This window comes from Chelonoidis abingdonii, chromosome 7 (genome assembly GCF_003597395.2).
Source record: "Chelonoidis abingdonii isolate Lonesome George chromosome 7, CheloAbing_2.0, whole genome shotgun sequence".
Classification (NCBI taxonomy): Eukaryota; Metazoa; Chordata; order Testudines; family Testudinidae; genus Chelonoidis; species Chelonoidis abingdonii.
In genome coordinates, this window is record NC_133775.1 from 73,330,367 (window position 1) to 73,358,260 (window position 27,894).

Here is a 27,894-nt window from a genome sequence, read left to right on the forward strand (position 1 = left end):
CCTTATTTCTTCTTCTGTGGTGGGACACTTTCCCATGCCACTCAGTGAGAACTTCAGCAGGCACCTTTGCAGTACACAGACTAGCAGCATACAGACACTGGCATCTTTGGTGTGTATGTGCTGGAGGGCTGGGGTGAGCTCAGTGGACAGATCCAGGAATGTGGCCTTGTGCCTCCAAAAGTTCTGCCACTGCTCAATGTCCCAAATTTGCATTATGATGCAATTCCACCAGTCAGTGCTTGTTTCTTGGGCCCAGAAGTGGCATTCCATCTGCAGCTGCTCCATGAATGCCAACAACAACCTGGAATTGGTTCTCACTGTGTTCCACAGCAATCTGTCCTCCAATAAATCATCATTTTCCCCAGTCATTTAGTTCTTACTTTGTCTCTGCAAATACTACAGAATTGTGCATCCTGTGCTTGCAATGCTCATGACAATAGTGTAGAGCTGTGTAGGCTCCATGCTTCTATCAGAGATGATCATAGAATCATAGACTTTAAGATGAGAAGGGACCATTATGATCATCTAGTCTGATCTCCTGCACAACGCAGGCCACAGAATCTCACCCATCCACTCCTGTATCAAATCCCTAACCTATGTCTGAGCTATTGAAGTCCTCAAATCATGGTTTAAAGACTTCAAGGGGCATACAGGTTTTTAATATTTTGAAAAAAGGTGCAAAAATTATGGGATACAGATACCTTTATGTGATGGAGACATTTGCAAACTGAGAAGTTGACCCCATGCTCCCAGTCACCACTGAGTTGACTTGCTTTGGCCCCATCATACATAGTCAAAACTTCCCAACAGTGGTGAGTTGCACAGTGGGATACCTACCCCTAGTGTGCCACACTGCATCGACACAAGCATGCCTAGTGAGTATGCACACCACCAACACAAGGAGTCAAGTATGCACACATGCAAGCGAAGAACTAACTGCAGCAGTTGTATATCCATGTAACTTGAGTCAACATAAGATTGTAGTGCAGAAATGGCCTCAGACTATCATCACCATCAATGACTTCCATCAACTCTCCTTCACCAAAAAATTATTTGAAAATTGATAGGCTATGAGTTATGTCATCTAGGTCAATACACTCATGTTCTGGTGCACTAATAGTCAGCAAGTTCTAGATCCAGGGGCCCCACAGTGAAAAATATCTGGCTTCCAGTCCCCTCCCAATTTTAATTAGGATCCTCTGAGTTCAGGTGCCTCAGCTGATCTCAGTGGAGCAGACAGGCAATCTGATTTTACTTCTGATTGTACGAGGAAAGAGCCAGTCCCTGAGATACCTAAGAAATAAAATATTTAGACCTTAATAGCCTAAATTCAACAACCTAAATTGCACATAGAATTAAGCTGCGAAGTGCAAATTAATACTATTAATGCAGAACGAGGATAATACACACTCTGTGAGAAGCATCATCAAGCAGGCAACTATGTTCTGCAATAGCTGATGTTTCTGGATGTCTAGCAGGTTATCCAATGGAAATGATAAAAGCATAGATTACTGTGGTGCAGACTACATCCAAAATAAAAGGATGCAACTCCCTGGCCAAGGATAAATGGCAAAAGCCACTCTGAGTCATTGCTAACTAGATTTCTAGAAGCACCTGAAGATTCCACAGAAACTGTGGACTAAACTATTCTATAGAAACTACGATCTATGAATCACAGAAACAAAAAATGATCCAACACTCCAGTCTTAGAAAAAGGACACTACTTCTGCCATTTCTTCCAATTATTTCTGCCAATCCAACCAGAATAATCTGCATGTTACCCAAGCATCATAACTCCTAGCAACTGAACCATCTGAAGACCTTCACAGGTGAAACTGCCTCACTATGTTCCCTAAAAGCTTGATGTACACATTGAAAAGGAGGGATAAGAATAGTAATCCATGAGTCCCCTTGGGCTGGTAAGAAACCATCCAGTGCTAAATCCTTTCACAGAAAAAGGAATTAAGTCAATCAAAGCCAACTCACTCTTCAACCTGGCCAGTGTTAACAGCCATGTCAATAATCTTATTGTCAAGACTTTCAAAGGCAGCTGAAAGAATTGTCTAAAAATAATCAATATGGACACTTGATCTTCATCCATTGCACGAGAGGACTGATATACAAGATAAATACAGTATCCTTACCATATCCAAGTATAAAGCTATATTGATTGGGGTCAAGAAGATTGGATCACAGGAACATAAAAAATGTAATTCTGGATCAGACCTGTCTAGTATCGTGTCTCCAACAAGGCAATAACAAATGCTTCAGAGAAAAGTGAAAGAAACCAGACAATAGGAAGAGATGGGATAATTTGTCCTCCATGTATCAGAGGGGTAGTCTGGATCTGTAAAAAGCAACAAAGTGTCCTGTGGCACCTTATAGACTAACAGATGTATTGGAGCATAAGCTTTCGTGGGTGAATGCGTCTGACAAAGTGGGTGTTCACCCACGAAAGCTTATGCTCTAATACGTCTGTTAGTCTATAAGGTGCCCCAGGACTCTTTGCTGCTTTGTCCTCCATAAATTTCTCATCTTAACCCCTAACCTTAGAAATTGTCTTAAGCCCTGAAGCTGGAGGTTTTATATGCCTTCAAAAACTTTTTAACATTAACTATTATTATTCTGATTATTTTTGTTATCTGTCTAGAAGTCCAACCCGTCTTTGTGTCTTGCTAAATTCTTGGCCTCAACAACATCCCGTAGCAACAAGTTCCACAGTCTAATAACACTCTGAGTGAAAAACTAGTTCCATTACTCCTGGGGGATTTCTGTGCCAAAAAATTAAACATTCTGTGCCAAAACATTAAAAATTCTGTGCACAATACTTTAAAATTCTGCATATTTTATTTATCAAAATAACACAATATAATCATGCCAATTTCAACTATTTTGGTAATTTATTTCAAAATATCTGTCAGCAAGTATGTCTGTAACAATACAGACAAAAAAGATTCTAGTAATTTCTTTTTTACAAATAGATTCCTTACTATGCATATTCCATTTAAATTACAATATAGAACTTTATCTTCTGGACCTGTCAGAAGCAGTACAAAGGCTTGGGGGAGTCAGGGATAACAGAGAAGCAGAGAGAAAGGAAAGGAGCCTGCAGTGAACCTGGAGGGTTGTTGTGTGCAGCTGGGAGAAATATGGAATTTTGGGTGGGGGGAGAGGCAGGATTTTTAGGGAGTTGGGGAGCCTCCCTCATGAAGATGTTGGCTGACACTAAACCTCTCCCATACAGTCAGGCACATTTGTCCCTGTCCCCACACCCCCATGGGTATCTGCAGCCTCCTCTCCCATCCCCACGTGTCCCTGAAGCCCCACATTCCTGGTTCCCATGTAGCCTTGCACCCCCACTTCCATTCAACCCTGGATCAATGCTGTCACACCACTAGCTCCTGAGTCTGCACCCCACTCCGTCCCCCTACTAGCCATTCTGAATCCTAGTGTGTGACATTCACACCCCAGCAACCCCATGTGCCCCACTCTATCTGTCCTAACCTGGCTCCACGGGCAGGGTGCTGTGATGAACTTCTACTCCTGGCGAAATTCTGTGCCACTATGCAGGGATGGAATTTTTTTTCCCCACAGAAAATACCTTCTGCCCCAGAAGAACTGCAGTTCTGCCTTTTGTCCACCAGAGGCCGTTGTGGCACCACTCATGCTGATTTTGCACCACAGCCGCCTCTGATGGGTAAAAGGTGGAATGGCAGCACTTCTTGGGCAGAAGAGCATTTTCTGCAGAGAAAAACATTCTGCAGGACATGTGAATTTTGCACATTCACAGTGGCACAAAATTCCCTCAGGAGTATTCCATGCTTGACAATGATAGACCAGGTGCTGTCTCTTGCTAGGCATCAACTGAGCACTGACAAATTCATAGCTGGAAACCAGACCAGTTCTCCTGTACATGAGTACTGTTCAAGATAGATGTTAGACTTATTCATAAATTCATAGACTCTAGGACTGGAAGGGACCTCGAGAGGTCATCGAGTCCAGTCCCCTGCCCTCATGGCAGGACCAAATACTGTCTAGACCATCCCCGATAGACATTTATCTAACCTACTCTAATATCTCCAGAGATGGAGATTCCACACACCCCTAGGCAATTTCTTCAGTGTTTAAACTACCCTGACCATTAGAACTTTTTTCCTAAGTGTCCAACCTAATCTCCCTGTGCTGCATTAAGCCATTGGCTTTGTTCTATCATTACAGGCTAAAGGTGAACAAGTTTTCTCCTCCTCCTGATGACACCCTTTTTAGAACCTGAAAACTGTACTAATCATGTCCCCTCTCTCAGTTCTTTCTCTTTCCAAACTAAACAAACCATTATCTTTTCAAGCCTTCCTTCATCAGGTCATTGTTCTCAAGACCTTTATCATTCACTTGTTGTCTCTCTGGACCCTCTCCAATTTCTCACATCTTTCTTGAAATGCCCGTGGCCAGAACTGGACACAATACTCCAAGTTGAGGCCTAACCAGCGCCGAGTAGAGTGGAAGAATGAATTCTCGTGTCTTGTTTACAACAACCCTGTTAATTGCATCCGCAGAATCACGTTTCTTGTTTTGCAGCGTATCACACTGTTGACTCGTATTTAGCTTGATGGTCCACTAAGCCCCTAGATCTCTTTCTGGCCATATTCCTTCCTAGACAGTCTCGTTTCCCAGTCACTGTAATGTGTGAAACTGGATTGATTCCTTCCTAAGTGGAGCACTTGCATTTGTCTTATTGAACTTCATCCATTTTACCTCAAGATCCATTTCTCCAAATTGGCCCAGATCATTTTGAATTTTGAACCGTGTCCTCCAAAGCATTGCAATTCCTCCAGTTTGTGTTCGTCCGCAAACTTAATAAGCGTACTTTCTATGCCAACATCTAAGTCGTTGATGAAGATATTGAACAGAGCCAGTCCCAAAACAGACCCCTGTGGAACCCCACTTGTTATACCTATCCACTTGTAAGGATATGTTAATGTTTAGACTATGTAGTAGAAAGAGAGCCTGAGACATAAGATCTTGTATCAAAGGACTGGTATGACTCCTGAGTCCTAGGCTAAAATAGTAATCGAAGCTTTACTGATATAAAGCAAAGACAAGCTGTGAGCAAGAGGCAGGACCTGCTCACAGAGTCAGGAAAGAACAGGGCTTATATTGCAGAAATACACATTCCTAAGAAGTGCTAGGCACAGAGCACTCACGCAAACACATCCCCATATCAAGTGGTACCAGAACATCCTGATATCAAGGATGGTAGAAAAACATTCCCTATGAGTAACAGGAACACACTGACTCCTTGTGATGTTATCTGGTTAAAATATGAGGAGGGTGTGAGGAGAGAACAGGTACTTGTAGCTGGTGGTGTGACCCCTGTTTCAGGGTCCTAGATACCATTTGATCCTTCCTTTCTCTATGGTATACCTGGATTTCAAATGTTTGCTCTTGGGTAACATCCATGAAGTAGTTAGCCAGCACATCTTGGAGGGACTATTCAAAATGAGCGGCCCATCAAAAGGACACTAAATTTCCAATGGACCATGGGAGATGCCCATCTATACTGAGTGGACTGTCCTGTAAACTTGCTGTCTAGCATCTAGATAATGGCTTCCTGCAATGACTGAGAGAAATTGGGCATGAACATGTGACTTGCCCATGTGACTCCAAACACAATCTGGTCACCGGTGATTCTCCACTACCTGTGCTGAGGTTTTTGTTTAAATCAATGGGGTTCCCACCACATGGCAAAGGATATAAATGGCTCTGGAAACCCCTCCATTTTGCCTCTATCCTGCTCCAGCCTCTATCCTCCTTCAGCCTCTGGACTCCAGTAATGTGAGCATTCTAACCAATGGACTGAGCACCTTCCAATGATTTGGAAGCAACCAGAGACTTTAATCCAGCAGTTTATTCTATCACTGCTACAAGCCTGAACTTTGCAATTACTGTATGTATTTGATTCCTTTAACCAATTTTAACTCTCACCTTTCTTTCTTTCTTTCTTATGAATAAATCTTTAGCTTTTAGATATTAAAGGACTGGTATCAGCATGATTTTTGGGTAAGATGTAAGTTATATATTGACCTGGGTGTGTGGTTGGTCCTTTGGGATCAGAAGAACTTTTTATTTGAAGAGATTGGTTTTAAAGAACCTCTCATCTCTATAAGTCTAAGGTTTTCAGTGGTAATACAAGGACAGGAATGCCTAAGGAATCTGCTTTTCTGACTTCTTGTTAGCCAGTGTGGTGAAACAGAAGTTTACTTTTGTTGCTGGTTTGGTATATCCTATGGGGGATTAGCCATCAGTCTTGGGGTGTATCTGCCCTATTTCTCAGCAGTTTGTCCTTGTGATAAATTAAGAGAGGGGGGTAGCTCCCTTTTAGGGACACCCAGACAGTCAGTAGTTATGAAATCCCTCTTAGTAGCTGTTCTCTAATTGCTCTACCTGTAAAGGGTTAAAAAGTCTCTCTGCTATGCATTGGTAAAAGGAAGTGAGTGGGGACCTGGCCAAAAGAGCCAATAGGAAGGCTATAACTTTTTAAAATTCGAACAAAGACTCCCTTTTGTCTGTCTGTTATTATTCTCTCGGGGAGAGGCAGACAGGACACCAGTTAAGCTGTAAGAAGCTTGGGGCCAGGTATGAAAAATCCTCAATATCATACCTAGAAACTACTCATTTGAAACTCCAGGTATCTAAGTAGGTCTGGAAATGTCTAGGAAGATGCAATTAGGTTTATTTAGTTTTATTTCTTTATGGCTTGTGAACTTCTCTGTGCTAACCCCAGGTGCTTTTGTTTTGCTTGTAACCTTTCAGTTGGACCTCAGGAAAGCTATTCTTGATACTTAATCCTTGCAGTTGGTTTTTTTTCATCTAGAAAAAGCATGAGTTCCCAGATGTATTTTCTTCTCTTTTTTAATTAATATAATTTACCTTTTGAGAACAGAATCGGATTTTTGTGTCTTAAGAGGTTGGTGCACATGTTGTTTAATTAGATGGTGGCAACAGCTGATTTTTTTTTCTTTCTCGGCTCTTCCCCGGGGGGGGGGTGAAAGGGCTTGAGGGTACCCCACAGGAAGAAATTCCCAAGTGTGCCTTCCTGGGTGATCAAAGGGGTTTTGCACTTGGGTGGTGGCAGCATCTACCCATCCAAGGTCAGAGAAAAGCTGTAACCTTGGGAGTTTAATACAAGCCTGGAGTGGCCAGTATTAATTTTTAGAGTCCTTGCAGGCCTTCTGCACTCAAAGTGCCAGAGTGGGGAATTAGTCTTGATAGTCCTGAATTTGGCATTCTCAGTTGTGACCCACTAAGACACGGTTATATCCTTCTAAAAGATAAGGTCAGAATGACAATATGTAATAAAGATGTTTTAATTAAACCAACATGTACAAGGTGATGGTAAATATCTAGCCATGTCAGGAGGTGATACACCCTCTCATAAAAAAATTGTAAGCATCTATTTTAGCAGTTAAGTATTACATTTAGTATAAAATATTAATAATGCACCTCAAGTGAAAATGAATGTTACTGGACTGCTGAAATATAGTGATAGAACATACAACCAGTTTGGGGTGTCTGCCCTGTTTTTTAAAGTCGCCCCTGAGGTTGGCATTTATGATCACGAACCATTCCATGGTCATGATACCATGTATTAGTAAAAGGGCCATTAGCAAATGCAAATAATAAATGTGATTATCATCATCAAGCAATGGCATCCTGACAAGAAGCCTAACAACTGCTTTCTAGAAGGTGCTAGCATACTACCTTACCTACGGGAGACGTTTTAATATCCACCAATAATGGAACTCATCCTCCAACAACTAAGAGTAACAAGGACCCTGTTCACAGAGGAGTAACCCAGTGCTCTCTGAGCATATCTAGAACCTTAATAAGTGACTCTGAATGAGAAAGAAAGAAAGAAAGAAAGAAAGAAAGAAACCACCCATTGCTGCACCCTCAACCTTGTCTACAGCAATGGTTCTGCTCTTAAAAAGCCAAGCTTAGTCTGAAAGCACTTGATAATATCTATGAAGCTAGCCTGAACTTACCAGGCTGTTCTCCTCCCAGAGCACTTCCACTGATCAGAACACGAGGATGCTCCGATACAAGTGAAGAAGCCCTGTCTTATTTCCGAAACAGCCGCTGAATAAAATTTAAACTGTTTATCATAGTTTGTCCACCTGAGATTGCCATTTCTGCTGCCTTCACTCTAGCCATTTACTTTCTTAATCTATCTCCTTGTCCATCTGTCTGTAGTACTGTTTCTAAAAGAGCTATCATCATGGTATCTAAGTGCCACAAGCCATACCAAGGTGACCTGTGCTGAAGAATCAAGATAAGAGAGGAATCAAGGGATATGAGAGCAATTAACCATAGCCCCAGACAAGTTATTAGATCACCTAGTAGACCACTGGCACATATTACACAACTGAAGAAACTATTTTCACCTGAGGGCACTGTTTTCACTGATGATGTCACTAGAGAACATTTTTATTATCATGCTGATGTGGGGCAGAGGGTTATGTTGTGAAATTTTAGTCCATTGAACTTCAGTCCTGGTATGCCTACAACTCCCATCAAAATCATTGTCAGCAGTGTTGTTGTAGTGGTGCTGGTCCCAGGATATGAGGAAGACAAGGTAGGTGAGGTAATCTTTTGTTGGACTGAGCTCCATAGACCTGAACAAGAGCTTTGTGAAGCTCAAGAGCTTACCCTTTCACCAACAGAAGTTGGTCCAATAAAAGATACTACCTCACCCCCTTGTCTCTATCAGCTAAAATCACTGGAAGTTTTGGACACACAAGAAATACAGGGATAGTGCCCTTTGTATGCCTAAGGACTACATCACAACAAAATGGCTCCATAAAGGGGAAAATGCCAGGGCCAACTCCTATCTCCTCCTATTGAGAGGAAAGTATTCACAGCTGACAGTTCCTACCCCAAGCAGGAAACACCTAGAGAGACTAATAACTCCCCTCTTTAGTGTGGAAAGTGGGAAGTGCTATCTGTGTCCTCTTCAGCATGCCCACATTCCATGTTGTTGTCAGATGGAGACAAGTCCCATCCTGTCCAGCATCCTTACTGTTTAAGGGGGGAATGGGGCCTATTTTATCATGTGACCAAATCTGGAGAATGTCTAAACATATTTTCTTTAATCTTCCTTATTATTTAATATTTATTTTCTTTCTTTTCCCATTTGCAATTCTGTAAACTTGAATATAAAAATTATTAAATTTTGCAACTGTTTTAAATCAAATTTTTATTGTCCACAGTCTTTTGTTAGAAAAGGGAACCAGGAAAACTATAATGTAAGGTAATTTTCTGAGAAATAATACAGTTTTAAATTATCTTATATTCTATAATCCAATATTGGAAAACAAAGTTAAAACCTGGAAACTAGAATCTGCAAGCAACTTTTGCAGTATCAGAGAAAATAAGGTAAAGGTAACAATATACTTTCCTACATAAAGTTTATGATTAATAACAATTCTCATACAAATCAATGTTCAAGAGTGAAACAAAATCCAAGAAAAAAATTCCACAGCAGTACACAATGTTTACACCTACTTTTGACAAGATACTTCCTCCTCTCCATTAAGTTAACTAGTTTCTGTTACTAGGAGGGGGTAGATTAATATTTTTGCTTCCAAGGGGATGGCAGTCTGTTTTACAACTATTAATAGCGCAATATATTTAAAATAAGATAAAAGCATCCATCGTATGTGAAGAAAAGTGCCTTGAGTGAACAACAGTTCTTGAGTCTTTATTGAGTGAAGAGTAGTTATTACAAACCAGTATTTAGTATGAATAACACTTCATTCTTAATACAAAAAATGCTATTGATATTTCTTCTCAGCAAAAACTAGTAATTTTTAAATTAAGTTTTAAAAGGAGTGTTTAGTTAGATATTTCTGTGGCTGGCAGAGCTTCAGTGAACTACTATTTTAGTTACAATATATAAACGAACACTTTAGGGCTCAGAAAAGAACATAATAATAATTTCCGCATCTTGTAAACCCATTTCCATGCTGCATTTTGAGGAAAAAAATGCACTGTATGCCCATATAAAGATTAAATTAATGGACCAATAAAATAATCCAGTTTCAAGAAGAGATCCAAAGACACAATGGTTTTTTGCCCATTGTGTTCACAGGGGAGACAAGGTAAGTTTCTTCTCTGATTTTAAAGGGAGTAAGACAGGCACGTTTGTGATTAAGGAGGAAGGGTGGAAAGCAGGAGGTCAGGTTTCTATCCCTTCCTTAGTCACACACTTCTGGTATGACCATGGGCAATTTATTTCACTTTCCTACATGAATATCTCACCTACAAATGGGGACAGTCCTATCTAACCCACAGGGCTTTTGGTAGGCTTCATCACTGAAGTCAATGAGAGGTTAGCCCTTGATTTCCAGGAGTGGAATCAGAATCTTAATTCACATTTTTCTAAAGTAGTTCGGCATCTTCAGATAGATTTTGCTATCTAAGAGAAAAATGTTATTTATTTAAGTAAAGCATAGGGCTATCGATGGTCATAACTAATGAGAATCAAAAGATAAACTAGCAATTGTTATAATAATTCCCCAAGCAAATAAAAGTGTTTTACTCCAGGAGAAGGTTCTATAATAATGCAGAGTGCAAATGGGGACATAAATTCTGCAGTTTTCATTCTACAAACAAAGAAGTATAAAAATTCATATGTAGAAATCGAGCCTTCCATTAGGAAATATAAACGATAAGGATAAGGACCAATTAGAAGCAAATCTCTAGATAAAATTCTTTTGGACAAACTGCAACCCCTAACACTTACTCTATAATATAACTCAAAGTACATCAAGAACAATATTATTTAACATAAGATTTTAATGCATAGAAAATAATTCTATCCCAATTATTTTCCTTCTGGGTATGCAACTGTAAGCAGAGTCTGGACGAGCTCCCCTCTGACATCTAGTAGTGAGCTGTGGAAAAAGACTTAAGAAGCTGATCTCATTTGCATGGACACACCTACCCTGTCTAGGTGCTCAGCATGACAAGACTGTTTGCCCATATGATCACTTGTGGCTGGTGCTGGATCCCCAATCTCCTTGTTATTGGGGCAGGAGTAATAAAGGGTTGTTATCCTTGTTGTGTGAACCACGGGCAGCAGAACTGAACCTGGCATACCCCAATGGAGGGACTCACCCTCATCTGAACAGCACTCGCTAGGCAGGGGACATGGGTTCTAAACCCCAAGGGGGGCAGGGAGGGACAAACAAACAAAAAACAACAACAACAAGTACTTGTAGCTGGTGATGTGAGCTGTTTCAGGGTCCTAGATACCATTTAATCCTTTCTTTCTCCATGGTATAACAAAAGAGCTACTTTAGACTCAATTGGGGCTCTTCTTACAGGCTACAGAGCTGAAATCATTAATACCTAGGTCTTTGTACTTTGGGACAGTGTCTCTATTGCAAGAGACTGCCCAGTATGCACCAGGAGTGAGGCTCTCCCACTAAAAGCTGCAATCACTGAGCCCTGAAAACATCTTGATGAGTGGGCAACTGGCTCAGAGAGGCATGACAAACAGGGTGACTGGTAGAGAGGTGTGGTAAGCAGCCAGCAGAGAAGCTGCTGGAGAGGGCCAGGGCAGAGCCCTGCAAAGGCATGGCAATCCGCCATTGGGGTGACGAGCAAGAGCCTGAGTAGTGCAGCATGTAGGGTGCCTCCTTACCCCGTCCTGACTTCCACACAGTGTGGGAGATGAACTCTGTGGATGTACCTCTGAACTCTGGGGCTGCAGTGGCCAAGGACAGCAACTGTGAGTGGTGTACAAAGAAGGGACAGGCATGTTAGAGGGACTTTTTGGCTTCTGGACTTAAGAACCTGAGGGGAAAAGGACATTGCCCAACTTACCTGGGGGTGAGTCTTTTGCTCATGGTTTGTGTTTATGAACCCTAGTTGTGTTTTTTTCCCAAATTAATGTGGAGTTAATTCCTTCCTATCATTAAAAGCTTTTGCTAAACTCAGAATCTGTGCTTGTGAGAGGGGAGCTATTGGCTCTTACAGGCTGCCAAGGGGTGGTGTGTAATTGTTCCAGGTCACCGGGTACGGGCTCCAGCTGGTTCTGTGCTGTATTGTTGAAAAGGAACCCCGACACTAAACCCAGCCTTCCTTGCTGCTGGCTCCACCTCGCAGAAGGAACACACAAACAAACCCATTTAAAAGTATGTGAAGAAAGATTCGTATCAAATTATTACTATTGTTACTATTTCACAAAATGAAAATGAGATGATTGATCAATAAAATGCCTTCAAATATCTGTTATAATAAAAGGATGTTGTAATCGATCTAAAAAAAATAGGACTTCACTAACCGTTCCACGGAGATTCGGCGTCATCTCCTGATGTTTCTCTTTGTCCCCGTTCTCTGTAGAGTTAGGAAAGTTGGGGCTGAAAACCATGAGATCATTCTTGGCGGTGCCTTCCCCTACACACAAGTTCCGGCTCTGGCGCTGGGAATAGGACCAACTCCCCACCTCGCTCGCGCACACCACGGTGGCTTTCCCAGGCCCGCACATCACTTCCGGACCCGGGCGGCATCTCAGGCCAACGTACACGACAATCACCAGCACAAACAGCCCGGACACCGAGCAAATGGCGATCATTAAAGACACGTTCATGTCAACCAAGGGCCCTTCGCTCCCGCCCCTTGGCCTCGAGTCCCATCTCACAGCCTGGGGACTCTCCACCAGGGACAGGCTGACAGTGGCTGTCGCGGACAGCGACGGCTCCCCATGGTCCTTCACCAGGATCACGAGGCTCTGGCTGGGGCCGTCCGCCTCCTCCAACGCCCGCGTCGTGCTGATCTCCCCGCTGTACACACCCACCCGGAAAGGCCCCGCAGCCCCGGGATCCTGCACTTCGTAGCGAAGCCACGCGTTGTAGCCGGAATCCGCATCCACCGCTCGGATCTTGCCCACCACGTGCCCTGCGCCGGCCGACAGCGGAACCAGCTCGGGCCCTGGCGAGCCGCCGACAGAGCCAGCCGGGGACACTGCGGGCGCGTTGTCATTTGCATCCAGGACAAAGAGCTGCACACTCACGTTCCCGCACAGCGACGGCAACCCGGCGTCCCTCGCGCTCACCTGGAACTGCAGCACTTGCAGCTCCTCGTAGTCCAAGGGCTGCAGGGCATAGATCTGCCCGCTCTCCGAGTGCACCGAGATGTAGCTGGACAGGGGCTGCTCTCCCACACTTCGCTCCACCACCGAATAGCTCACAAAGGCGTTTTCCCGCAGGTCCGGGTCCCAGGCCGACAAGGTCAAGAGATGGGCCCCGGGCGGGTTGTTTTCCTTCACAAACACCGTGTAAACGGGCTGAGGGAAAGCAGGGGCGTTATCGTTCACATCCGAGATCGCCACCAAAATGCTGCTGCTGGCCGAGAGAGACGGGGCCCCTTGGTCTCTGGCTGTCACCACGATCTTATATTCAGACACTCGCTCCCGATCCACGGCCTCCGCCAGCACCAGCGAGTGATAATTCTTAAAGGTGGAGACGAGTCGAAAGGGCAGGTTCGGGGGGATGGAGCAGGTGACTTTGCCGTTGTCTCCCGAGTCTCGGTCAGAGACGCTAATAAGAGCCACCACTGTCCCCGGGGGAGTGTCCTCCGGCACCGGTAGAGAGTGAGACGTTATTGTTAACTCGGGGGCATTATCGTTAACATCTAACACTTCTACGAAAACATTGCAGTGCCCGGATAATGGGAAATTACCTTTGTCAGTGGCCTCTACTTGAACTTCGTGTAATTTAGTGTTTTCGAAATCCAGTTCTCCATTTACACTGATCTCTCCAGTATTTGAATCTATTCTAAAGGTGGCACTTACACTAGATTGAGTAACACCGCGAAGTGTATATAAAATATCCTTATTAATTCCCTCATCTAAGTCGGTTGCGTTCACTTTAATTACCATTGTTCCCTTAGCTGCATTTTCTAATAATCGAACTTTATAACTAGACTGGTTAAAAGAAGGGGCGTTATCATTCACATCCAGCACCGTGATCAGCAGCCTAACTGTGCCGGTGAGCTCCAGTTTGCCACCGTCAGTGGCTGTGAGTAATAAATGATGTACAGGGGTTTCCTCTCTGTCCAGTGATTGCTTTAAAACAAGAACTAAAGATTTACTTTGCTCTTCATTAGTTTGCACCTTTATGGTGAAATGTTCGCTTGGGCCGAGTTTATAGGTTAACAGCGAGTTTGTACCAATATCTGCGTCAGACGCGCCCTCTAGTGGGAAACGCGAACCTGGAAGCGTTAGTGATTCTGCTATACTCAGGTTTTGCTCATTTACGGGGAACACAGGAGCATTGTCATTTATATCCTGTATCTCCACTTCCACGTGAAATATCCTCAGCGGTTTGTCCACTATCACCTCCAGGTCAATGGCGCACAGGGGGCTCTGGCCGCACAGCTCTTCCCTGTCTAGTCGCGAATTAACAAACAAAACGCCGCTCTGCAAATTTACCTCAAAATAGTCTCTCCTGCCGCTGGAGACCATCCGGAACATCCGAGACACCAGCTCCGCCACCTCCAGCCCCAGGTCCTGGGCCAGGCGGCCCACAAAGGTGCCGTGTTTGGATTCCTCTGGCACGGAATACCGGAGCTGGCCGCTGCCCACCTCCCAGGCCGTGTGCAACAGAAGCAGCCGCAGCAGCTGCCTGCTTACCAGGGCGTCTCTCCGGAAAAGAGCCATCGCGGACGCGGGGCGGTGCCGGTTTATGAATCAGCGATTTAACTGAAGGACCAGCAGACTCCAGTGAATGAGGAAGATGCGCTTTGAAAGCAGTTTAATTTAATCCAAGCCTGGCAATCCGGGAGCCCGCGTCACGCGCAGAGAGGCAGGATTTTTCAGGGCTTCTGGGGGAGGAGCTGTGTGTTTCTTTCTTTCTGGAATGTCTCTTTAGGCGACAGCGACACCTTGTGACTAAATGTGTAAGTACAATTGCAAATCATGCCTTTCAATTTTTCTAAATCTCAGTAACTATTTTTCTTGATTCAGAAATATTTCTAATATTTTACTAACCCATTAATTGTACCGCTTGCTATTTTCCACTAGTTCCTTTTATCATTAGCCTGCTATTGAAATAAATGCTGTTTTGTCCTATTTTTATATACATCGAATATTTTGTAAATTTGGTATATATTGTCTCTATATTCAAATCTGAAACGGATTAATTGCTTTTTAAATAACCATTGCACCATAAATATATGACGCTTAGCGCGCGCATATTCGCAAAGACACATACTCATAATTACCCGATAACGATTGCTATTAACAACCATGTCCCCTTTTTTTTATAACGGCAAAATGTTAGTAGCTTGAAACATAAGATATAATAAACTTTGCTGGAAATAATTCTGAAATATCTCAACTATGACCACGTCTTAATGTGTGAAATGTATATATTCATGACCTGGTAGGTCTACTGAAACCAGGAAATTGTTGGTTCAAGAGCCTAGGCTGATCTCAATTGATGCGGCATATCAAGACAAGGGGCCAGACAATCTCTGAGGTACTCAGGTGCCATTTGGCATTTGAAGTTGAGAACCAATATCTTCAATTGTATTCGGGAGCTGAACACTACTACAGTCAACGGTGCAGGGAGTGTAGCAGGCCCTCTGCCAGGAGCGTCTCTTAACAATCGGGTGAAACATATTTTGCATTAGTTGAAGTTTCCTGATTTTCCCAAGTAATCAAAGCTCAAGATGTTTCGTTATTTCCTGTAACGCCTTCACCTAAAAGTTAGGAGGAAAGATTAGAACGCTGCAATAACCCACATGAGCTACCGTTAGTCAGATGAGAAATCAGAAAATGTATACCTTCTGGGCCACCTCACAGAGAAAGGTAAATAATCAAGAGCAAATCCATCCAACCCTGCCAGGGTCCACAAAACCTCACTCTCAACGATATCAAAGGCAGTTGATATACTCAGCTAAAATAATCCATATGGACGCGTGCTCTTCATGCATTGCCAGAGAGAGCTCATTGACCAACAAGAAAAAAAAAAGGCTCCACGCCATAGCCAGAAGGCAGGAACATGTCCACTACTTACATAAACACTAAAGAACACAACACGGTTTTCCACAACTGGAAAAAGCTTGGGTTATCTGCCATCTCTCGTAGGCAATTAAGTTTGGGCTGTTGGCCCCTGATAATTTCTCTCCACCATGGAAAAAGACCGGAGAGCCATATGTTTCCTCTTAAGTGAGGAAGCCCGCATTTGAAGACTATTTTATATATACATATTTCATCACCTTGACGGTGTCACGTGCAAGCTATTGGCTTCCAATATCCGCTTGCCTGAAAGGGCAGGCAACAACACAGATATAATCATGTCAGGGTCTAAACAGCATGGAGTCTGCAATGGAATATCGAATCGGGCTAATCTTTTAGAATTCTTTGAGTATGTCAATAAAATAGTGGATAAAAAATAACCAGCTGACACAATTTATTTAGACTTACAAAAGAGATTTAACACAGTTGCATGTAGGCAACTAAGGAAGCTAAGTAGTGTTGAGGTGACAGGCAAAGTATTATCTTGGATCAAAAACTGTCAACGAGACAGAAACCAAAGGTTGGTGGTCAAGCTGCATCATCGCAAAAGTTAACAGGGGTTCCTAAAGGTTTTGAACTAGGTTTTGTGTTGTTTAATATTTAATTACCTGGAAGGAAATGAAATAAATTCAGGTATCAAAATATGTAGATGACACAAACTTATTTAGGTTAGTCGGAAGCAAAGCAGACGGGTCAGGAACTTCAGAGAGACTCCAACAAGCTAGATGAATAGACAACAAGATGGCAAATGAAATGTAATGTCAACAAATGCAAAGGAAAGCATATTGGAGGGAAGGAAATAAACTACATCTACACCTTATAAAGTTCTAAATGAACTGTATCAACCCAAGACAGGGACTTGGGCGATACTGTAGACAGCTTAATAAAAACCTGTGCTCAATATTCAGCTGCCGTCAAAAAGTCAACAAGATGTTAGGATGCACCAAGAATGGGATAGAGAATAATATGCAAAATATTATAAGCCGTTACATAAATCAATAGCGTGGCCTCATTTGGATACTGTGTGTAGCACTAGCCCACTAATCTCAAAAAAAATATATTGCACAACTGAAAGACGTTCAGAGAAGGGTGAAGAGAATGGTCAAGGCCTGGAAAAGGTCTTATGTTAAGAGAGATTGAAAAGATTGGGATTGTTTACCTTAGAAAGGAGATGATATAAAATAAAAAATAGCCTAGAAAAGGAACCTCTGTTCCCCCTGTCTCATAGTACAAGAACAAGGGGATATTAAATTAAATTAAGAGGTAGGACATTCAAAACCAATACAAGGAAATACCTTTTCACACAAAATGTAATTAGACTGGGGAACCTGTCGCCACAGAAAGTCCTTGAGATCAAGAATTTAACAAGATTCATAAAGAGGTTGAATATTTATATGAATATCAAGAATGGCCAATTATCATAATACCACAACGTTTCTGGGAGGGCTATTAAACCATTTGCTTCGGGGTTTAAGACAATCTCTAATTATTAGAGATCAGAATGATACCTAAAAGTGGGGTAGAATATCCCACACGTGCCTGTTGTGGGGTTCTCATACCTTCCTCTGAAGCATCTACTACTCGCTACTGTCAGAGACAGGATACTGGACTAAATATCCCTTTGGTCTGATCCAGTCTGGCAATCCCAATGTTCCTGTGATCTTACTCTATATTAGTTTAATTTATATTTTATCCAACTTTCAATCCTGTAAAATTCGTTAGAAAAATGGTCCCATATTTTGCTGGGGATGGGGGTTAAGTCAACAATTATTCTTACCAGCATATACCCATAAAATTTATAAAGAACTATGACCAAAGATATGACCAAAGACAGATAATTTTCCCTGACCCAATATCAGACAAGAAATAAAATCTGGAAAACAACAACTGAAATGACTCAGGTATATGGATGTACAATCAGCGGGAAATAGGTAATAAAAACAATTCTCTCTCTTCAATCACTGAAATAAATGTCAAAAAACCATTCCATTGGAGTAAATAATGGTGATACCTTTCTTCAAAAAGTACATGCTTCTCTTCATAAGATTAGTTAGTGTTCATTATCATGGGATAATAACTGAATATTATAGGGAATGATAATCTATATCACACCTGATAAAACAATACTGTTGGGAGATAACTAGAGGAGAGGCATTAGCTGTTGTTAATCAAACATCTAGGACCTATAAGTACAGGCCCTATGATTCTAGTGACCCGCTTGTAGTGCCAACAGATAATACTAATCTATTTTAGTACTTTTTTTCCTGTGAGCAAGACGAGTTATTTCAGAAATACACCTTGAATATAGGGTAATATTATTCAATGATTTCGTTCACCATGCTCCACTGAAACCTCAAGTGATTTAGTGTAATAAAGGACCCTGGAACGATAATTAAGAAGCAAATATAATTTAAAAAAACGTTTCCCGGATGGTGTTCCTGTACTTCATTGTAAGGAAAATATACTATCCAATAGGTAAAAGAGAAAAGTGATAAAATTCGAGTAGGACAGCATAGCTACCATAAGGGAATCAAAGAGAAGAAAGGTGCCCTTGAGGTTAAAGACACATACTAAGAAATCTGATTTTTCTTTCTGTGTCACCACTGAAAAAGAATACGTTACAAAATAGGCATCATTTCTATACAGAATGTATTGACTAGGCACTGAAAATTGCTGACACCGACTCAATGTTTGATCACTGAGAAGGTCAAAATAAGAGGAGAGTGAAGCTGGTGAAAATTGTGGGAAATTGGTTCCATATAAATCAATGGGAGTTTACAGAAGATGAACTATCGTGATGTAGTATTTTCTGCCTTGCAGTTTTGAAATTGCATTTGAAAGAGCGGAGCGCCGAGTCCAGAATGCGTCTGGGGTCTCTATATAGAATATAAACAGGACCATTTTCATCGCCATTCCAGGTTCTTACATTAATTCAAATTAAATGGGGGGTGAGGAGGAGGGAGTCACTATTCACACAGAATAACACTCCCCTGAGCCATTTCTCCTGCCGAGGTCAGCGACATTTGGAATACTTTGACACGAATTCGTTTTAATTTTAATAGACCGTTTGTAAAATATTTAGAAACTTTCAAACAGCCTTAAATTCTCTCCTAAATTAGAAAAAGATTAGATAATTTCAGACATAAAAAAAGAACATCCTCACTAACCGTTCCACAGAGATTCGGCTTCATCGCCTGATGTTTCTCTTTGTCCCCGTTCTCTGCAGAGTTAGGGAAGTTGGGGCTGAAAACCATGAGATCATTCTTGGCGGAGCCTTCCCCTACACACAAGTTCCGGCTCTGGCGCTGGGAATAGGACCAACTCCCCACCTCGCTCGCGCACACCACGGTGGCTTTCCCAGGCCCGCACATAACTTCCGGACCAGGGTGGCATCTCAGGCCAACGTACACGACAATCACCAGCACAAACAGCCCGGACACCGAGCAAATGGCGATCATTAAAGACACGTTCATGTCAACCAAGGGCCCTTCGCTCCCGCCCCTTGGCCTCGAGTCCCATCTCACAGCCTGGGCACTCTCCACCAGGGACAGGCTGACAGTGGCTGTCGCGGACAGCGACGGCTCCCCATGGTCCTTCACCAGGATCACGAGGCTCTGGCTGGGGCCGTCCGCCTCCTCCAACGCCCGCGTCGTGCTGATCTCCCCGCTGTACACACCCACCCGGAAAGGCCCCGCAGCCCCGGGATCCTGCACTTCGTAGCGAAGCCACGCGTTGTAGCCGGAATCCGCATCCACCGCTCGGATCTTGCCCACCACGTGCCCTGCGCCGGCAGACAGCGGAACCAGCTCGGGCCCTGGCGAGCCGCCGACAGAGCCAGCCGGGGACACTGCGGGCGCGTTGTCATTTGCATCCAGGACAAAGAGCTGCACACTCACGTTCCCGCACAGCGACGGCAACCCGGCGTCCCTCGCGTTCACCTGGAACTGCAGCACTTGCAGCTCCTCGTAGTCCAAGGGCTGCAGGGCATAGATCTGCCCGCTCTCCGAGTGCACCGAGATGTAGCTGGACAGGGGCTGCTCTCCCACACTTCGCTCCACCACCGAGTAGCTCACAAAGGCGTTTTCCCGCAGGTCCGGGTCCCAGGCCGACACGGTCAAGAGATGGGCCCCGGGCGGGTTGTTTTCCTTCACAAACACCGTGTAAACGGGCTGAGGGAAAGCGGGGGCGTTATCGTTCACATCCGAGATCGCCACCAAAATGCTGCTGCTGGCCGAGAGAGACGGGGCCCCTTGGTCTCTGGCTGTCACCACGATCTTATATTCAGACACTCGCTCCCGATCCACGGCCTCCGCCAGCACCAGCGAGTGATAATTTTTAAAGGTGGAGACGAGTCGAAAGGGCAGGTTCGGGGGGATGGAGCAGGTGACTTTGCCGTTGTCTCCCGAGTCTCGGTCAGAGACGCTAATAAGAGCCACCACTGTCCCCGGGGGAGCGTCCTCCGGCACCGGCAGAGAAAGGGAAGTCACGGCCAGCTCAGGGGCGTTATCGTTCACGTCTAAAACTTCCACCACCAGCGTGCAATGTCCAGTCAAGGGGAAAGCACTTTTATCAGTTGCTTCGATTTGTAGTTCATATAAACTGATATTTTCGAAGTCTAATTCTCCTTTAAATCTTACTTCACCAGTGTTTGGATCTAGACTAAACATGTTTCTTAAATTAGGATTAAAAGAATTACTAAATGAATATGAAATGTCTTTATTAATTCCCTCATCTAAATCGGTTGCATTGAGTTTAATGATTAATGTCCCATTAGTCGCATTTTCTAACAAACGCACTTCATAGACAGATTGATTAAATACAGGCGCGTTATCATTGGCATCCAGCACCTTGATCATCAGCTGAACTGTGCCGGTGAGCTCCGGTTTGCCCCCATCAGTAGCAGTGAGTAATAAACTATGCTCAGAGGTTTCCTCTCTATCCAGAGGTTCCTTTAACAGAAGGACTAACGATTTTCTTTGCTCGTTATTTTTCTGCAAATCTACATCAAAATAGTCATTTAGGCTGAGTTTATAGGTTAGCAGAGAGTTTGTACCAATATCTGCGTCAGACGCGCCCTCTAGTGGAAATCGCGAGCCTGGGCGTCTGGATTCTGAAATAAATAGATTTTTTTCATTTACGGGGAACACAGGAGCATTGTCGTTTATATCCTGTATCTCCACTTCCACGTGAAATATCCTCAGCGGTTTGTCCACTATCACCTCCAGGTCAATGGCGCACAGGGGGCTCTGGCCGCACAGCTCTTCCCTGTCTAGTCGCGAATTAACAAACAAAACGCCGCTCTGCAAATTTACCTCAAAATAGTCTCTCCTGCCGCTGGAGACCATCCGGAACATCCGAGACACCAGCTCCGCCACCTCCAGCCCCAGGTCCTGGGCCAGGCGGCCCACAAAGGTGCCGTGTTTGGATTCCTCTGGCACGGAATACCGGAGCTGGCCGCTGCCCACCTCCCAGGCCGTGTGCAACAGAAGCAGCCGCAGCAGCTGCCTGCTTACCAGGGAGTCTCCCCATGAAACAGCCATAGCTGACGCAGTTTGCCTTCTTTTAAGTTCTCTCCTTTCGTAGATATTAAAGTAGATGAGGGAAAAAAACCTGTAATATCCGTGTACAGATTTCAATCCAGACACCAGGCTCTGAATGACCGTAATTTTCCTTCGCTGACGGAAGGAGTTCAATTTTAATTACTGTCAGATCGTTTCTTTAGTGAACAGCGACACTACGTGTCTGAATGTGGTTGTACCTTTCTAACCGTCAGGAATTTTTTTTATTTATATCAGAATTAATCTGAAATTTCCAAATGTTGCTGTTCTTATTTAAAAATTGAACAACTCCCTCGTGAAAATGGGGATAGTTTTATTGTGTGGGAATAGTTATCTTCATGATTAACTAAGGTACCTTTCTGGCCTAGGTATACTAGCCTCCATCTTTTTAATTAATGTTAGAAATCTTAATGTAAAATTAAATATACTATCCTACAGCGTGGATATATGTTGTTGATATATTTTTGTGGTATGTCATTCGATATGTGCAAAACTTTCACTGCACTCCCAGAACTTTTCTGTTTTACTTACCATTCTTTCACTCCTGAGAAATTTGCCTGTTACCAATAAGATTTTTTTAATTATTTGAATTTGTGTGGAGTGCAAACTGCACAATTGTAGATATTTGCATGTATTGGTCTTCTCTCTGTTGCTCTCTTTTGGGGCTGATTTGTCGGTTGGTTTTTGGTTTTGCCCAAGATGAAATAAATTAGAGTGTTTGCCTCTGTTAGGAAGACGGGTGAACCGCAGGGTTTATCTTATGCTCAGCAAGGCACGTGTGCACCAAGTGAGATGTCCTGTTGATGTTGACCTTAATGAATGTATTCATTTGTGTAAAATTACGCATGTGCTTAAGTACCTTGCTGAATGGAGGTTATGCTATAGAAGTTAGCTCTGCACTGTGTGAGTAAAATTAACATCTACACGCTGGCTCTGGTTCTGTAGTTTCTGCATCAAAGTGTTGCTCTTTTAAGACTTCTGAAATCATGCTTCACACCTTGTCCCTCTCAGATTTTGGAAAACATTTCACATTGTGAAAGCTTAGGTTGAGTGCTGTAGCTATTTTTAGAAATCTCACATTGGTACCTTCTTTGTATTTTGTTAAATCTGCTGTTAAAGTGTTCTTAAAACAAACCTGATGAGTCATCATCCAAGACTGCTATAACATGAACTATATGGCAGAATGCGGGTATAACAGAACAGGAGACGTATAATTTTCCTCTAAGGAGTTCAGTCACCAATTTAATTATTGCACTATTTTTTAAATGAGCATCATCAACATGGAAGCATGTCCTCTGGAATGGTGGCCAAAGCATGAAGGGTCATACAAATGCTTAGCATATCTGGCACATAAATACATCGCAATGCTGGCTACAAAAGTGCCATGCGAACACCTGTTCTCACTTTCAGGTGACACTGTAAACAAGAAACAGGCAGCAGTATCTCCCGTAAATGTAAACAAACTTCTTTGTCTTAGCGATTGGCTGAACAAGAAGTAGAACTGAGTGGACTTATAGGCTCTAAAGTTTTACATTGTTTTGTTTTGAGTGCAGTTATGTAACAAAAAAATCTACATTTGTAAGTTACATTTTTCACAGTAAAGAGATTGCACTACAGTACTTGTATGAGGTGAATTGAAAAATACGATTTCTTTTGTTTATCATTTTACAGTGCAAATATTTGTAATAAAAATAATACTACAAAGTGAGCACATTCCACTTTGTATTCCGTGTTGTAATTTAAAACAATATATTTGAAAATGCAGAAAAACATCCAAAATATGTAATAAATTTCAATTGATATTATATTGTTTAACAGTGAAGTTAATTGTGATTAAGATTTTAAATCACGATTAATTTTTCTGAGTTTATCACGTGAGTTAACTGGGATGAATCGAAAGCCCTAGTTTATAATAGTCAATAGTAATCTTGGATTCCTTCTACTCTGAAGTAACAATTATAGGACTGTTGGCTGAAATCTCAACAGGGCTGATGGCTTGAGCATTGGCCTACTAAACCCAGAGTTGTGAGTTCAGCCCTTGAGGGGGCCACTTAGACAGCTGGGGTAAAAATCTGTCTGGGGATTAGCCCTGCTTTGAGCAAGTAGTGGGACTAGATGACCTCCTGAGGTCCCTTCCAATCCTGATAGTCTATGATTCATTATAAAATTATTCAAGTAGTTGCATGAAAAGACTCTTAAATTCATATGATCACAGATCAAAATTTAAAAACAAAACAAGAGGCTTGCTTTATTGTATTCTAATTTGAGGTAACTTTTGCTAATAACACTGTCACCAGCTCCAGTCTGTTAAATATCACATCCTATGCCAGGACCATGAGGTTTAGTACTAAAAGGAGGTAGAAGAGCAAATGACTGAAGGACAAAACTGTATGAGGATATAATATTCATGTCTGATGTTATATATGTACAAAGTACATTACAATGTGCACTACATACCCAATATTATATGCTACAATGAGATCACAAATCAGTCACAGAAAACAAATCAGTTACACTAAACTAGGAGGTTAAAAATGAATATAAATTATATTAATTCAATGAAACAATATCACCAATTTACTTTTACATCAATGATCAATTGATATGGCTGGGGTTTTATAGTGGAACTTAATTATAATTCTCCTTATTGGAACTAGGAGTTACATTTTTACATAAGTGAGAAAAATAAGCCAAAATACAACCTGTAAACACCTGTCAAAGCAAGCTAGTTATCATTTTAGTTGTCTAACACACCTTGATCATTCAGAAAATTTGGGGAAAAAATAAATTCTATCCTGCTTAGAGTCTATTTTCATCTCTTGGTTATTTTGCAAAAGGAGCTTCCACTGTTATTTTTTCTCTCATCACAGGCATCGTTGGTCTTTACTAAATGGCTGCAATAAATTTATTTTCTCTCTCATTGTCTTTATCATTTAAAATTTAAATTTAATAATCAAAGTATTCTCAATTTTTATAAACACAGATATTCTCTTTATTTAATATTAGTGAGAATTTGTATACCCTGAATGTCTGTAATTGTATAAATTCAAGTTTCTTAAACATTAGGAAAAAGAAACACTTTTGGGAAAGTTTCCCATTCATGTTTTCATTATTCCAATCCCCCATTAGTGCAGCAGCTTTTGTCATCAGTCTCCTCTAAGCGTACATCTACACTACCAGCTGGATCGGTCGGTAGCGATCAAGCTATTGGGGATCGATTTATCACATGTAGTGTAGACGTGATAAATCAATCCCCGATCGTTCTCCCATCGACTGCTGAACTCCAGCTCAGTGGGAGGCGGAAAAAAAGTCAACAGGGGAGCAGCAGCCATCAATCCCGCACTGTGAGGACATGAAGTAAGTGATTCTAAGTCGATCTAAGATACATCAACTTCAGCTATGCTATTTTCGTAGCTGAAGTTGCATATCTTAGATCGATCCCCCCCACCACCAGTGCAGACAAGGTCTCACAGAGAGTAACAGAAAACTGTCAAACTAGGGCTAACACCGGTATCGTCCCATGTACCATATCAGTCTACTATCTTTTTCTTATTTGATCATCATCATAAAAAACCCACTGTTAAGGATGAGGAGCAAATCTCAATCATGAACAAATGTGAACCAAATGTAACTGATGCAGAGGTGAGTCTGCAAAGAACTTGGAAAAAAGGCTCTGAGAGATGTGACCTGCCTCTGGAATCTCAGAGGGAGTTAACTCAGATGGCCAGTGGTGATACTTTAAATGTCAACACTGATAATTGTTTCCTTCTTCATAAACAAAGGAGAAAGAGGATCACAGATCTACACAATTCACTGTGAGACTCTACATTCTGATGTCAAAGTAGCTGTCCTTTTGAAGATGGCATCATTTATTTTTCTCCACTCAGGAAAGTTGAACAAAGTTTGAGAAACCTAATGGAGCAGCCAAGCAACACAGAAATCATGTTTTGAATTAGAGATGTAAAATGTTAAATGGTTCACTGATTAACCGGTAAGCATTAGGCTTACCATTAACTGACCTTAACCGTTAACCCCCTGCATACCATCTGGAGCAGCCCTGGCCCTGTGCTGCCCAGAGCAGCCCCAACCCTGACCACCCCATGCCAGCCAGAGTGACCTCATCCTCAGCTGGAAGAAGGGCTGGCTCCAGCTTTTTTGCCACCCCAAACAGTGAAGAGAAAAAAAAAGCCACAACTGGAAGCACTTCAGTAGCTGCTTTACCGCACCACTTGATTCTTCGGTGGCAGTTAGGCGGCTGGTCCTTTCCTACGAGAGGGACTAAGGGACCTGCCACCCAGATGTGCTGTCCCTTTCCATTGGCCAGCCAGCATTTCCTGCGCTGGTGCCTGGAGTTGGCCCTGGCTGGAGAGACCCCAGCTTGGACCATGCCAGCCCATTGGCGTGACCCCAGCCCTGGCTGCCCTGTGCCAGCTGGCCAGCCAACCCCAGCCCTAGCAGTCCCGCATCAGCTGGCCGGCTGACCTCAGCCCCAATCCTGGCTGTGTCATGCTGGTGGGAGCAACATCAGTTAACCATTTAAATGATATAATTTTAACAATTTAAATGGTTAACTTTTTACATGATATTTACATCCCTATTTTGAATACCTGCATAATTTGTTCAAATCACCCATGTCAGGGGAGGACCCAATGATTGCTGGACTGACCACCACCTGGTGAGGTCAGTTGTATTCATCAGGATTGCACCAAAACATAGAAAGCAACACAAATCACACAGAGGGCAATATGACATTCAAAGACTTCAATCCTCAGTGCACCAAGCACTCCTCAGTGAAAAACTGACCATATACACACCTGGAAATGACAACACACATGTCACAGAAGCCTGGGAAGCCATAAAACAGACCATCCATGAGGTTTGTGAGAAATCCATTGGCCTTGCTACCTGCTGCCATCAGAACTGGTTTGACGACAACAATATTGAGATCACAGCCCTTTTGGACCAGAAGAGAAAATCCAGAATCGTAGCTCTCTCCATAAGCTCAAAGCTGAAGTTCAAAGAAGGATCTGAGAAACCAAATACAAATGGTGGAAGGACAAAGCAAAAGAAATCCAGGCATTCATTGACATACATGATATGCAGAAGTTTTTCAGTGAGACAAAGCCTCTGTACGGACCAAGATCATGTGGCCTCACACCACTGAGATCCAGAGATGGTAGTACCTTTCTTAAAGATAATGAATCCATCAAAGAGCGCTGGAAGAAACAGTACCAAAAGATTCTAAATCTAAAATCAAGTGTGACTGGTGACACCATTGACTCCATCCCTCAGCACCCAATCTGGGAAACTCGTGACAACCCACCAACACCTAAAGAGGTCTGCAAAGCAATTAAGCAAATAAAGAACAATAAAGCACCAGGTCCTGATGGCATGCCAGTTGAAGTACTGAAAGTGGAAGGAGAAACACTGACTAACAAACTTCATTTGCTGCTCCTCAAAATATAGCACACAGAAGAAATCCCTGATGACTTATGTAATGCTAACATCATCACCATTTTCAAAAAGGGAGACAGAGCCAACTGTGGCAAATATCAAGGCATTGCCCTCCTCTTCATTGCTGGGAAGGTTCTTGCTAGACTCTTATTGAATTGTCTGCTCTATCTTGCTCCCTCTTGCAGAGGAAGTACTTCCAGAGTCCCAGGGTGGCTTAAAACCATCACAAAGCATCAGTGAAATGATTTTCACAGCCAGGCAAATCCAGGAAAAATGTCAAGAACAACATCGGGAGCTGTACATGGCCTTTATCAATCTGACCAAAGCCTTTGACTCTGTCAACCATGAGGCTCTGTGGAAAATCATGTCAACGTTTGGCTGCCCAAGCAAATTTATCATCATTGTAAGACTCCTCCACGACTGCCTCCAGCCTGTGCAGTGGCTCTACCTCTGAGCCCTTTGTCATCTGAACTGGCATAAAACACCCATCCTTTTCTCTATTTTCTTAGCCTCTATAGAGATGTTAACCCAAGACCGCCTACCTCAGGGCATTGGCATCCAATATCAGACTGACGGCAACCTCTTTCTTTAACCTTTCTCATCTCTGGACCAGAACTAAAGTAATATCGGCAACAATAACTGAACTCCAGTACACAGATGATTGTGCTGTAGTTGCACACCCAAAAGAGGATCTAAAAACATCCCTTAATTGCTTCTCTGAAGCTTACAAAAGCCTAGGGCTAACTGTCAACATTGTCAAAACAAAAGTTCTCCACCAGCCAGCTCCCACTGAATCAT

At 42.7% G+C, this 27,894-nt stretch overlaps 1 protein-coding gene across 1 annotated transcript in view; it reads right to left on the bottom strand.

Moving 5' to 3' along the window:
• LOC116829416 (protocadherin alpha-3-like) overlaps positions 1-21,686 on the bottom strand; it is a 226,228-nt gene extending 204,542 nt beyond the window's left edge. Inside the window, exons 1-2 of the mRNA XM_075068305.1 lie at positions 19,252-21,686; positions 12,347-14,722 (exon numbers count right to left, since the gene is read on the bottom strand). Coding sequence (XP_074924406.1) covers positions 12,347-14,722; positions 19,252-21,624 — 4,749 coding nt within the window. The 5' untranslated portion in view covers positions 21,625-21,686. The remainder of the gene's footprint in view (positions 1-12,346; positions 14,723-19,251) is intronic.
• Positions 21,687-27,894: the final 6,208 nt, after the last annotated feature.